The 14,903-nt window shown below is 38.6% G+C and overlaps 1 protein-coding gene across 1 annotated transcript in view; it reads right to left on the bottom strand.

Moving 5' to 3' along the window:
* Positions 1-14,903, bottom strand: part of LOC136847061 (histone acetyltransferase KAT8-like) — a 95,644-nt gene that overhangs the window by 54,605 nt on the left and 26,136 nt on the right. Inside the window, exons 2-3 of the mRNA XM_067118320.1 lie at positions 9,068-9,179; positions 8,213-8,342 (exon numbers count right to left, since the gene is read on the bottom strand). Of these exons, the coding sequence (XP_066974421.1) occupies positions 8,213-8,342; positions 9,068-9,179 (242 nt within the window). The remainder of the gene's footprint in view (positions 1-8,212; positions 8,343-9,067; positions 9,180-14,903) is intronic.

Raw genomic sequence — 14,903 nt, 5'->3', positions numbered from 1 at the left:
TTGCATTGTGACCCAAACTGAGTGGGAGTCAAAATTTTGTTTTCTCAAATGTGCCACGTTAGTCTAGTATTTACCATTTTCTCTAGTAACCTGCATAAACAACTTGTTAAAGAAACTGGTCTGTAATTGTTTACATTACTGGGATCTTTTCTAGGTTTGGGGATAGGAATAATTATAGCTTTACACCATTCATCAGGAAATAAGTTTCGAAGCCATAAGTGGTTATAAAACTCTAATAAGTATGTCTCTGCCAAAGGTGCTAAATGGCAGATCATTTCAAAACAAATATTGTCACCTCCAGGGGCAGATTTATTGCTGTTCAACATAGCAAATTCCAACTCTTCTATATTTAATTTTCTATAATATAAATCTTCTATTATTTCAAAATTTATCGTTATTAATTCTATACAATTTTTCTTTGTGCAGAAATGCTCGCCTAAATTTTTGTTACTACTTAATTTGCTACATTTTCTCCTATTACAATACTTATTTCTTTAGGATCAAGTATTCTTTTCCCATCTTTTATTATGGCATGTCTTGGTGGTTTAACATGGGTACCTTTTATTCTCCTGAATTTTTCCCATATTTTTTGTATGGGAGTATTATTAGAGAGATCTGATACATATTTCCTCCATGAAATGATTCTTCCATGAATTACTTCTCTTAAATTTTGCAGATATTTTGTTATATATCAATTTCTAAGGATAATATAGCCATTTTTTGTAAAGTTCCTTCTAATATCAGTAGTTTTTGTTTATTTTACTGAACTTTCTATTCAAATTATCTAATCATCTTCCAATTTGGTGTTTTATTTTTATTAATTCTGTTAGTTTTTCAGACCACCATGGGATTTTGTGTTTTGTTGGACGAGATTTTGATTTTGGCATTGCTTTATCAGCAGCATTTTTAACGAAATCAACAAGAAATTTATTAGTTTCATTATGGTCTTTTAAATATTCAAATGGTGGGATATTCCTAGTGTGGAATTCATATTGCTCCCAATCTGCTTTATAAATGTTATATTTAGGGACATGCTTGGTGGGATTATTTTGTAATAATGTAATTAATATTGGGAAATTATCACTTGCATGCAAGTCATCAACTAATTCCAAACCAATCTGTCTACTATGTTTGTTGTACATAGAGTTAGGTCGATTGAGAAAAATGTTCCATGTGTTTTAGAAAAATACGTGCTGATTTCATTACCATTTATACAGCACATGTCATATGAATCTATGAATTTTTCTATTTTACTTCCTGCTCTATTTGAGTCTGTACAATTACAGTCGCACATCAGGTTGTGAGCATTAAAATCACCTACTATTTAATGTAGGTTCCTTGGTATTATTAAGTAATTCCTTCAGTTTGTCAATGTCGTAATTTTTATTAGGTTGGTTGTATAAATTATAAATTACATAATTATCGTTTATTATTCGAATTTTAATACCTGATATTTGCAAGTCAGCGATGTTTACAGGTATATTGTCATAAACTACTTTGTTATGTACACTCGGCAAGGAAAGTGAGGATACAGTTTTTTTAAATCTTCGGACATATGTTGCTCAATAATGCGACATCTGGCAACTTTAGAAAGGGGAGGAGCTTCCGTCTTACTGTGTTTGTTTTTTGCTTGACCTCCTATAACTTTCAATCATATTCTACGACTCTGAAATCATTGATTCTTAAATGCAGTAGTAAGTTTTACAGTATTCGTTCAAATTGTAATTTGCAGCGACAGTTCTGAGCAAAATAAACATTTTTCGACATAACTTACCAAGTAACCTTACACAAATGAATCTATGACACCACATTGAACGGAATGCTTGCATAATCGGAAACGCAATCTTCCATAATGAAATCAATAGTTAAATTTGAGCAATGTCTAATGAAAAATGTGGGGAACAATAAAGGAACGAATGCAATGTTATGATGAGAGAGAGAGAGAGAGAGAGAGAGAGAGAGAGAGAGAGAGAGAGAGAGAGAGAGAGAGAGAGAGAGTCTGCTGTTGTGTAAGCCTAGGCCTATATATACTGTAGAGCTACTCATTTCATTATTTTTTTCTTTGAGAGATTGAGCGATACTATATTTGTATAGTATGTTTGCAATGAAGAGAGAGAGAGAGAGAGAGCAATGAAGAGAGAGAGAGAGAGAGAGAGAGAGAGAGAGAGAGAGAGAGAGAGAGAGTTAAGTATATCTTAGTTTGACCAGACCACTGAGCTGATTAACAGCTCTCCTAGGGCTGGCCCGAAGGATTAGATTTAGAGAGAGAGAGAGAGAGAGAGAGAGAGAGAGAAACTATGGCAACGTCAAGAAACATCCAGTTACTTGCATTTTCCCGCCAAAGTTTCATGCTGCTCCTAACATCATAGAGAACGCTCTTGCGGATTTAAATAGATTTGGTCAACCTACCCTAGCTGTTACAACATTTACTGCCATTAATTCTAGCTGACATTTAACACCATGAAATACAAATATGAATGTGTAAAAATTAAAGAAATTATCATTACCTCGTATGATGATGCAATAATAAGCCTGTTCATAGCGGAAAATGAGTAAACATTGCCGTTCTGATAAATAGTACTACACCGAGATATCCACACACTATCTTTTAGATGTCTATGAACGAAGTCATCTGAGAAATTCTGATTACTTCAGACATGCATGGTGTTTTTTAAGTATCTGAATGTTTTTGTTTTGCAGATTTAACAAATATGATGTAATTTGCATTGCATTTTCATATTCTAGAATAAATTTACCAAGATTATGTGTTCTCTGTAAGAAAAAAAATTAAAATTTGGTAAAAGAAATCTAATGAAAACTGTATCCTCACTTTTCTTGCCGAGTGTACATATAGGGCTGTACCTAAATTTCCTACACAATATCATTGGTTCATAATCTTTTAATAACCATTGTACTTCTCCTAGGTGTAATCTGGTCTGCAGGCCATTTACATTCCACTGCATAATATAGCTACTGAAAATATTTTGTTTTAGCAGTCAAGTTTTACTCTTTTTTTTTTTGGTATTATCAACTTGGATTTTTTCTAATAGTTTACTCATGACATTCATTTGTTTATCTTTATCATATATATTAAGTGCTCAATGCACATACAACCTACTATGAGATTCAGAGCCTTTGTCCCAGTGTTTTTCCGGAATAACTTTTTTTCTATGCATTTGACAAAGATATTACTTAGCCATAGTATACTTTACATCCCTACCTAATTTTTGGCAGCATTCTTTATTACTTATATTACATAAAAGTATATTCATAAGAGTAAAATAAAACAGCCGAAGCCAGTGGCGGAACACACTAATGTATGGGTTCAAAGTTATATGTGACGTAAACATATGACGTCCCGACTCCTCCCACAAGGTGATGACAACAAACAGCTGTCTCTGAAATTCTGAATGAATATTCATACCTTGACAAGGCTTCAAGAATGGCAGCTATGATAAGTCATTGACCCCGTAGTTGCAGGACAGCTTTTGTGATTCGGCTTGCACAACTGTTTAGAAGTTAGGAGGCCCGTGGCAAACCCTACGTAAGCTTGAACAGGTATATGAATAATAGGACCCTTTTTTGGGTAAGGAGTACACCCGGACATCCATGGCTACCAAGTTTTTGTCATTTGTTGACTTCCATAAGGTGCAGAAAGATAATTATAGATGCTCTATAAAGCAATAGTTGTTGATTTCTTAGTAAAATATGACATGCGGAACATTAAAACTTGCTTTGCCAAAAAAAAAAAAAAAGTCATGGGTTATAATACATCACTGAATGATCTCTATAGGTCCCAGTGCTTGGGCTTAGCCCGAAACACCATAATCCACCCACTGACTATAATGTCAAGTCTCCTCATGTGTAATTATGTTAAATAAAGGATCCATGAAAGGGAATGTCCTCTTAGTGACAGAGTACAATGACTGAATTGTAACATCATAATGAAAGTTGTTTTCATATTCCACAGAATATTAACGGCATTGGTAGTTCGATTGTTGGTAGGCTTTCTTCTTCAAGGATTCTAGCACTCAACCTCATGGCATAAATCCTATATACTACTACTACTACTACTACTACTACTACTACTACTACAAAGTGTAAACAAGGATTATTGATTGTATTTATTGTTGCCAGAGGTTGAGACTTTTTCATGAATAGCCAATTATCCATCGAGAAGGAGGCAAGTTAATGACGTCATAAGTTACATCATATCTTCGAAAGACATTCCTCTGAGTTTGCTGGCGATGTCTACAAGAATTCGGTGTTACTCTTATAATTAAACTGAATTATACAACTTTCGTAATACAGAAAACAGTAAAAAATTAGGTAGGGATGTAAGATACCCTGTGACACAGTGTCATCTTTGTCAGGTACCTTGATCAAATTTTATTCCAGAAAAACACCGGGACATTGGCTGTGAAACTCATAGTATTTCTTGGGTGCTTAAATCAGTGGTTTCTTTTTATCTATATTTCATAAAATTTCTTATAATGTTTGTTAAACTATCTTTTGCTATGTTTTTGTTATTACTGCTCAATGCAATGAAACAATCATTACATCCACATGTGTTATCATGTATATTTCTTTCTTTATTTGTTCTTGCTATACCAATTATTGGTGATGGAGTCATCTCTTCTCCCTTGACATAGACATTGTTATCTATGGTACAGTTCTCTTCCACTTTGTTGTTTTGGATATCTGTGTCCATTAGGTTTTACTATTATTTTAGGAGGCAATGGTATATTCTTAACTTGTTTTTGTTTTTTCTTCATATCTTTTGACTTTGCTTTGAGTGATGTGTCTCTAATAATTGTTGGTTTCTTTGTTTTAGGTGGTGCTCTTTCCAAATACCTTTTTTTATCTTTAATTTCCAGTCTATCACGACCCTCCTCTGCTACTTTACCATTTTAGTTTCTCCCTTGACCATTAATTTCTTCTTGCGATTTACTTTTCTGTGCTCCGTTGCTTCTATTTCTATGCATTTTTGTTTCATTATTGGTTCCTGTTACTGAAGAATATGTATGTTTCTTAGATGGATCTTGAAGTCCTCTCACTTTTGTTAATTCCAACTTAGCCTCTTTTATAGACATCCCTGTTCTTTCTTGTAACATTTTCAATTCTGCATTGTATATATAGTGCATACATTCTTTGGCCCTTGCATGATGATCTAGTCCACAGTTTACACATTTTGGGTCACTACATTTCCATTGTGTGGCATGTTCAGCAGAACCATAATAAGCACATATGGGCTCATTTCAACAGTTTTTCTTCATGTATCCATATTTACTACAATTCTGACACTGTAGTGGCTTTGGAACATAAGGTCTCAGTTTTCTATTTTGGCCCAAAATTTTTATTTTTTGAGATAGATCTTGACCCTCAAATTTTATTTTTGCAATTCTTAATAATTTATTATTCTGTTTACTTGGTATTATATATACCTCACAATCTTGGATTTTGGTATATCTCATTTTAAGAGAGTCCAACAGTATATTCTAATCAACTGGTTCATCATTATTTTCAGGAAGTACAATAGTACCCTGAATGCTGTTCACAGTGTCATGCTTCTTTACTTTTACATTCACACTGTCCATACTTTTTATGGATAAATAGACTTCAGACTGGTTTATTGTTGTGGCTTCTATAAGCTACGTCTTTATTTTTATTTGTCTGAACAACATTTCTGTCAAGTGTCTTTTTATTAAGAAGTTTTCCAACTTTAGGGCTAAAATTTGTTGTTCTGTTTCCATGGTTAGGAACCTTGAACAACTTGCACTCCCAAAGACGGAGTCAAAAGGAGTCAAGGTTGGGTCAACACGATATTTACTTCTTTTGGGTTTGTTTTGTACTTGAGCATAAGGTTCCAGTGTGCTTACATTAGGATTCTGTTTTTATTTTTCTACAGAAAGGTTGTAAGAGGAGGTTCCAGCGGTTGTCAACTGTGCCGAGTTGCTACCATCAAAGGGCCCAGGGGTACTCAAATCTTTATTGTCACTTATCCTAAAGATTTGAGGGAGAAAAAAAATTAACTTGCAAACCTTAAAAAGATATCATTAGCTTTTCATGGAGTTTTATTCTTCCACCAAAGGCACAAGAGAGAACCGACTCCCAAATGTCCACGTCCCTAGCCTAACCCACAGGGGATGACACAACATGATTAAAGTGTCCCAAGCATAGGCCAAACCTGCTTGCTAGGACTGAAGGTATTATGAGAATACTATCAATCCCACTCTAATCATGTTATGGGCAAATTGGATAGAATGCCGAGAGTCCTATCTCCAAAACCAGACGCCACTGGAATCCATGGTCCAGCCCTGAAGAATAGTTCCGCCTGATATCTCTCAAGTCCAAACATTATCGGGCAATGGTTCTACCACAGTTCCCACTATTTAGCTTAGGATATAAACCCAATCCCAATTATGACACCCTCTCCTATTTATCAAGTCCAATAAATTTTAGCAAAAGCGGAAAATTTCACAAAAATAAATTTAAATAAATATATAATGGTATATTGGATTCTTGGACTCAAACCCAGGAACAGATTCCTGGATTTCAAGAGTCCCCTCACCACGTCAAGGTGGTCCCAAATCGAGGGGGGCAGAGCTACCAGATCAGGATATCAAACAGCCTGCGGCCATTTGGGAGCCACCAGAATCATCCTGAGATTCAGAGTGATCAAAACTCTGCTGGTCACCCTGCAAATCAGACAAAAAGGAGGGAAGACATTGAGGTTGTCCCACAGGTGCTGAAATGTGTCCTCCACAGCGGCCCACGGGTCCAGCACGACGGAACAGACCACCTAAAGTTTTCTACTGTGCCAGGTGCCGAACAGATCAATGACTGGATGCCCCCACAGATCGAACCTCTCCGTGATGTCCAAGTGAAGGGACCACTCCATCTCTATCCCTTGATTCTGGCGCTGAGCTTGTCCACCATTGCATTCCTCTTGCCTGGAATGTATCTAGTTGACAGCTCTACCTAGTGAGCTACCACCCACTCATGGAGCTGCATTGTTAGCTGGTGAAGCGGAAGGGACACAAGAACCCCCCTGCTTGTTGACATATGCCACTACTGTGGTGTTGTCACTCATCAACACCACAGTGTCCCATCATTTGATCCTGAAACTCTTGGAGAGCCAGGAAGGCCACCTTGAGTTCAGGATATTGCTGTGAAGGTGCTTGTCATCTCGGTTCCACACTCCGAAGGCAGTAACTCCTCCAGGCGTGCGCCCCATCCCCTGGTCAATGCATCCAAGAACAGAAGCATGTGCAGGGATACTCCTATTAAGAGGTTTCTATCGTCCATCCACCGATCTAAATCATCTCTCACTACCTCCAAGACAGGAATGAGAAAGGATTGAGGGTCTTGAGACTGGGAAAAAAATTCCTTCATTCTCCACTGGAGAGAACGATGATGAAGCCACCCATGAATGACCAGCTTCTCCAACAATGATAGATGGCAGATGATGACTTGCCATTGCCAAGCTGGCTGCTCCCGTCAAAACAGGAACAGTTGCGTGAGGTACTTGCGTGAGGACGGATGGATGGGTATTTCGAAATACGCATCCTTCAAGTCCACCGTATGCTTCATAGACTTTTCAAATGGCCTTGATGGGGTTTTGGGGCTCTATAAAAACCTCCTCATCAGCATGAAGCAGCAACAGCAGCTGCCTAACACCATGAAGAAGGACCCTCCAAAGCCTATGAAGCCCCTGAAGAAGTGCAACTGGTGGACACAGCGCCTGAAGAAGGGGAAGAGGCAGCACCCCAAGGGGAGATGTAATTCCTCTGCTTTGCTATGCAGTCATATCTTCTTCGTCATTCATCAGACTGCACAGCTAATTCATCATCATTATTTTCAGTCTACATTCATCACTAGTGAGTACCTGGAGCCTTAATATTAATATTTGAAAACTAGTAAAAAATTTATATTCAGTCACAAAAATAAAATGAAAATACATTAATTAGTGAATACATTATATTGCTCTACGAAAAAATCTGCAAATTAGGGAATTTTCCACTATATATCTGGAGATACATTCCACAGAAAAATCCACGATTAACTGATGCTGTGAATCCTGAACCACGATATGGGGGGGTGGGGGGGGTTCACTGTACAATACTTTGCACTCATCAAGTGGATCTCTTCTCAAGCAATGTTACAAGAGTATGACGGACAAAATATTAGACAACCACAATATACAGCATACCTTTTGTACATGATTGATTTCATCATGCTTCCTTTTCTGATTCCTAGTAATTTTACGTCCAGCTGTTTGGTCACTAAGAAGATCTGTTCCAGACTTGTCCCCTCGCTGATAGAGTTCGGACAAATCAATCCTGAAAATATTATAAGAGTCCTGTACTGTACTTTTTCTGAAAAAGTCAAAACTTCTGGGCAATATGATCACAATGGAGGCTGTGACAAGAATGGATTTGTGAGGAACTCAGAGCAATAACAACACATTCGATCTATGATCACACTTGCTTCAAAGGGTAACAAATAACCCTGTCATTTCAATTACTCTCTGCTTGTTTAATAAGTGACTTATATTCCTCAAAACATCGATCCACACAAATTTAAAGCATCAATAGAATACATGTAACATGACAACTTCATTAGGAGATTATTAATGTTTATCAAGAGTCCCTTTCCAAAAGTACTCACATAAAAAATCACCACTGTTATAAAGTTTGCAACCCTTTCAGAATTCAATATAAGTTTTCTTCAAAACACATTACTGTACATGGTATTGCAATTCAAAACCCAAAATCTTTTTCAACAGCTAACATACAACAACTTTAAAGTTGTTTATGACTGGCAAACAGCACAAATTCATGAATAAGAGATGAACAATTCAAGCACTACCTTCCTCCTTTCCTTGCCAAATAAAAATCTTCAGAAACAAACTCATATTACTCTATGTATGCTGATTATAATAGTATTTGAACAATCTGCAGATAACATCAAAGGTTTTGAAAACTTTGTTGCAGGAGGAATTAGGATTCCAACCACCAGTTTTACATGCAACCCAAGTCTACCTTAAACACGGAAAATGCCATACCTCTCTTTTGTGACCCACTCATCCAGTCGTCTGTTAAGCCCATCATAGTGCACATAATATTCGTCTTTGTTGACAACGTCATTGAATCTCCTCTGAATAATTTCAGCAGCCTCTGAAAAGTTCAAACAAAATAATAAATGATGAGATCTAACTCTTAAGGACTACACTGCTATAAAATAAGATGGAACTTATTTTTAGCTAAGGGATAAGAACAAAGCACCAAAATCAATCCCATTTTCAAGCTAACAGGCGCATTATGACTTCAAAAATGTAACAGCTTACATTTATAGATGAATTCTAATTCTGCAAAACTGACACTTTCATGTCAGCCTCATCCTTTTCTAGTACGGATCTTTAAGGAGTCATCTCCAATTTAAATTGGCATGATGTGTTCTGTGTGCAGTCAGGTTAGGGTGCATCCTCATTAACCCTTAAACGCCGAAGCCCTATTTTCAAAAACGTCTCCCATATGCGGCCTCAAGAGGTAGCGCGAGCGGAAAAAGTTTTTCAAAAAATCACAGCGTTTAGTTTTAAAGATTAAGAGTTCATTTTTACTCCTTTTTTTCTCATTGCCTGAAGTTTAGTATGCAATCATCAGAAATGAAAAAAATATCATTATCATATATATAAATATTGGAATATATGACTGTGAAAAAAAAACTCGTATAAATTGTATACAAATCGCGCTGTAAGCAAAACGGTTAAAGCTAATGAGTTAATTTTTTTTAGCTGTATTGTACACTAAATTGCGATGATTTTGGTATATAACAGATTGTAAAACGATTAAAGCAACACAGAGAAAATATTATCACAAAATGATGCATGAATTCGTAACTCGTGGACGTAAAAAAAAGTTTTTTTCAAAAATTCACCAAAAATTGAAATTTTGTGCTAGAGACTTTCCAATTGTTTCAAAATGAAGGAAATTGATTGGATATTACTAGACTGTAAGTTTTTTAGCTTACAATTGCATTTCTGAACCATTTCGATCGAGTTAAAGTTGACCAAAGGTTTTTTTTTCTATTTATCGTTATTTATATGAAAATATTACAAAACTGTGAAGAGCTAAAAGAATGATTTATTTTTTGTTGTATTCTACATGAAATTGCGCACATTTTGATGTATAACACTTTATGTAACGAATAATATAAAACGGCGAAAAAATTACGGCAAGTTGACTCAAGAAATGACAGGATTTTCAGCGGAGTCCGCACGCACGGAGCGAAGGAAAAAGTTTTTTTAAAAAATTCACCAAAAATTGAAATTTTGTGCTAGAGACTTTCCATTTGTTGCAGAATGAAGGTAAATGATTGATTGTTACTAGAATGTAAGAATTTTGGCCTACGGTTGCGTTTTTCGAGCATTTTGGTCGAGTCAAAGTTGACCGAATGTTAAAATTTTGTCAGTTATCATCATTTAAATGAAAATATTACAAAACTGTGAAGAGCTAAAAGAATGATTTATTTTTAGTTGTATTCTACATGAAATTGCGCACATTTTGATGTATAACACTTTATGAAACGAATAATATAAAACGACGAAAAAATTACGGCAAGTTGACTCAAGAAATGCCAGGATTTTCAGCGGAGTCCACGCACGCGGAGCGAAGGAAAAAGTTTTTTCAAAAATTCACCAAAAATAGAAATATTGTGCTTGAGACTTTCCGTTTGTTGCAGAATAAAGGTAAATGATTGATTGTTACTAGAATGTAAGAATTTTGGCCTACGGTTGCGTTTTTCGAGCATTTCGGTCGAGTCAAAGTTGACCGAATGTTAAAATTTTGTCAGTTACCGTGATTTAAATGAAAATATTACAAAACTGTGAAGAGCTAAAAGAATGATTTATTTTTTGTTGTATTCTACATGAAATTGCACACATTTTGATGTATAACACTTTATGTAACAAATAATATAAAACGGCAAAAAAATTACAGCAAGTTGACTCAAGAAATGCCGGATTTTCAGCGGAGTCCGCGCGCACGGAGCGAAGGAAAAAGGTTTTTTCAAAAATTCACCAAAAATAGAAATTTTGTGCTAGAGACTTTCCGTTTGTTGCAGAATAAAGGTAAATGATAGATTGTTACTAGAATGTAAGAATTTTGGCCTACGGTTGCGTTTTTCGAGCATTTCGGTCGAGTCAAAGTTGACCGAATGTTAAAATTTTGTCAGTTATCGTGATTTAAATGAAAATATTACAAAACTGTGAAGAGCTAAAAGAATGATTTAATTTTTGTTGTATTCTACATGAAATTGCGCACATTTTGATGTATAACACTTTATGTAACAAATAATATAAAACAGCGAAAAAATTACGGCAAGGTTACTCAAGAAATGCCAGGATTTTCAGCGGAGTCCACGCAGAGTGAACAAAGGAAAAGTTTTTTCAAAAATTTACCATAAATCGAAATATTGTGCTAGAGACTTTCCGTTTGTTGCAAAATGAAGGTAAAGGATTGAATATCACCAGAATATTAGATTTTTTGCTTACCCAAAAATGACCCAAGTAAATATACTGATTATATATATATATATATATATATATATATATATATATATATATATATATATATATACATACATACATACATACATACATACATACATACATACATACATACATACATACATATATATATATATATATATATATATATATATATATATATATATATATATATATATATACACACACATTCATACATACACTTATATATAATTATATTGTTTTTTACTTTGCTACAAATACATAAATAAAAGGAATGGTTGTGAAAAACTGTTTTTGCATAAAACGAAATAATATACAAAACACCAATGAATACAGATATATAAAAACTTGTAATATATATAAAACTAAAAATAAATTCAATGCAGAATACTCACTCGTAATCCTGACTCTTCGTTTCTGTTCTTGTTTTCTCCTCCTCCATTGAAGAGTCTTGCATTTTTCCCTCCCGACATGACAAGGCACAAGCGGAGGAGGGAGACGCGCGCCCTTACTGCTGATGGGCCGCACTTCGGCGGCTCGCTGCGCCCTCCGGTGTCGCTCGGGTAGGCGCACTCCAGTATATAACTGCAGTGTGGTACTTACGGTTACACTTCTCGAACCTGCAAAGTGCTACCTTGCAGGTGCGACAGACGTACCGGGTGTCTCTCCTTCTGCCATTCATATGGCACACCCGGCACCATTTCTGTTTACGCCCTTCTATGAGCTCCAGTGTGTGATCTCCTGCCTGCAGCCGACACACAGGGTCGACTACCCGACGGGACACTGGAATGCGAGGGAGGGCGGCAGCATCACCAGGGGCGGCGGCATCATCCAGGGCGGCGGCATCTTCAAAGGCGGCGGGATCACCAAGGTCAGCGGCAGCAGGGGCAGCGTCGGCAGGATCAGGAATTCTGAGGTTGGCCCACCTAGCGACATCTGCCCTTTCCTCTCGGGGCAGGGGGGCGGCGTTGGAAGGCCACTCCTCTGGGCTGAAGTTTATGAGGGCATTACCAGCCACCTCAAGAAACTGGATGTGGGTCAACCTCCGAGCGTCCGAATTATACCCACAGTAAAGGATGTAGGCATTCTGGAGGGCCAACTGAAGGAGGTATTTGACGAGCTTCTGTGTCCACCTCCTGGTTCTCCTGGCGAAGGGATAATACTGGATGAGTTGATCAAAGAGATCAACTCCTCCCATGTGCCTGTTGTAGTGCCCCATGACAGTGGGGCGCTGGACACGAAACTCCTCATATGTAACTCGGCCCTGCCGACATGTCTTCTTCCGCTGAATGACCTCTTCTTAGATGGGCTCATGACTCGTCGTAATCATGGGCACGAGTTGGACCCTCTTCCAACAGATGATGAAGACATCTCCCTTCCGCCGCCACTCTGTCTCTCCTCTTGCCAGATGTTGCGGGTGGCTAGCAATCCTCTTGAGGACATTCGGGGGCCCACGCACCAACCGAAGGGTACCACTGACGTGCACACCTGCTTCATACAGTTCCTGGGCCAGGGATACCAAATTATAATAATTATCCATAAACAGGTGGTATCCCTGGTTACGGAAACGATTCACAAGACCGAAGACAGTGTCACGCAGCGTGGAGAAGACCCCAGAATACACCAAGAAGTCCACGACGTATCCAGTGTTGGCTTCCGTAATGAAAAATAACTTTACACCATCTTTGGCTTCTTGGGGTTGTACACTTTTATACTTAGATACCCTTTGTATGGCATCATACCCTCATCCAAAGAAAGGTTCTTGGAAGGAACCACGAGAGTCTGGCACCGTTCACGAATGAACTCCAACACTGGGCGGACTAAGATGAGGCGGTCGGGGTTATTCCGGGTTATAGCCCTTCGGTTGAAGGTGTTGAAATACCTGTCCAACGCCAGGAAACTATCACGGGCATAATGCCGGCCACATTGGGCGTGCCAAAAAAATTCCGCCTCCAATATTGCCTGGCGTCGGCAGCAGGCATCATTCCAAAAAAATGTGGAGCCCCAAAAATGCGCCATGTCCGTGAGGTTGCAACCCCGCCAGCGATACGACAACGTCGTCTGCAGTTCCTCACGGCAGTACTGAGCGTAATCTGCCGTCTCCGCAACAAGGAATTCCAGCAATTCCCGCGTCAGGAAAAGCTGAATGAACCCCAGTGTAGTGAGGGGCACAGGGACGGTCAGTCCAGGTACTGCTGTGAATGGGTGCATGTTAGGTGGGGTGGGGTCCTCCAACCACCCCTCATCACTTTCGGACGAACGGCCTTCACCCAAGCTGCCGCGACGTTGCGACCTTCTACGGGTTTGCGCTGCGCACGCGCACGGCACGTCTTCGCACTCCCACACTCCCAGCTGGGCCGTCTCCTTCACTTTCGCCATCACTTTCGGTCTCGTCCCCACCAGCCACAATCGGGGCATCCTCCTCCTCCAACTCAGACTCTCCCTCATATGCACTAAAACCACTAAATTCTAATTCACTTTCCTCCTGTGGATCCCGTACGGACATTGGGGGCAAATACTCATCATCACTGACATCAGGCGTGATGTCCTCATCGCTGGATGACCAGCTGCCACCGAAATCAGGACTTCCCACCTGCTCTCGATCGAGCTCCGACAAGTATTCGTCTATGTCCTTTTGTTGGAGGCCTCCCAAATGTTTTCGGATGCCCCTCAGGACACCCCGATGCTTCCTAGGGGTCGTAAAAGGCACAGGATGTGGTCCTGGGTTGGATTTGGTCACACGTGGGCGAACAACACGGCGCTGAGAAGCTGGGTCACTTTGGCTGCTGGGTCCTTCTCCAGCATCCCAGTCTAAAACTCGCCTCACACGCTCACTACCGACAGGCAGTATGCGCCTTTCACGGTCCTGACGGCTTTGTGACATCTCTGCAAACGTCCTGTTGCAGCACGAATACGCAAACACTTGCCAAAGTTCTGCAAAACACGATTGCGTAAAAAAATCGCTCCCGCAAGGTCCGACGCTGATGCTATCTGGTGCGAGAAGGAGGGAATTCGCACACGCGCGTCTGGGTTACGCTTATAAACAAAACAACAGCTTGATCCGTGAATTCCCAGCATCCCTCAAGGCGCGTGATTTGAAACCTTCCACAAACTAGGCCTATAATTATTTTCCCGCAAATATTTAAAAAAAGCATTTTCAGTCGACGTATGCTACGTCCACTTGGCATACGACTGACAATTTTAGTCGACGTATGGTACGTCCATTAGGTGTTAAAGGGTTAAGTAATTATGGACAACATACAAACCAAGGACAAATAACAGTCAGAAATCCTTCCTTAAAAATTCTTGTCTCCAGAAACAGTGATCATGTTTTTAAATCTGGTCTTCCCTT

This window comes from Macrobrachium rosenbergii, chromosome 16 (assembly GCF_040412425.1).
Source record: "Macrobrachium rosenbergii isolate ZJJX-2024 chromosome 16, ASM4041242v1, whole genome shotgun sequence".
Classification (NCBI taxonomy): Eukaryota; Metazoa; Arthropoda; class Malacostraca; order Decapoda; family Palaemonidae; genus Macrobrachium; species Macrobrachium rosenbergii.
This window is presented reverse-complemented; position numbering and strand designations above follow the sequence as displayed.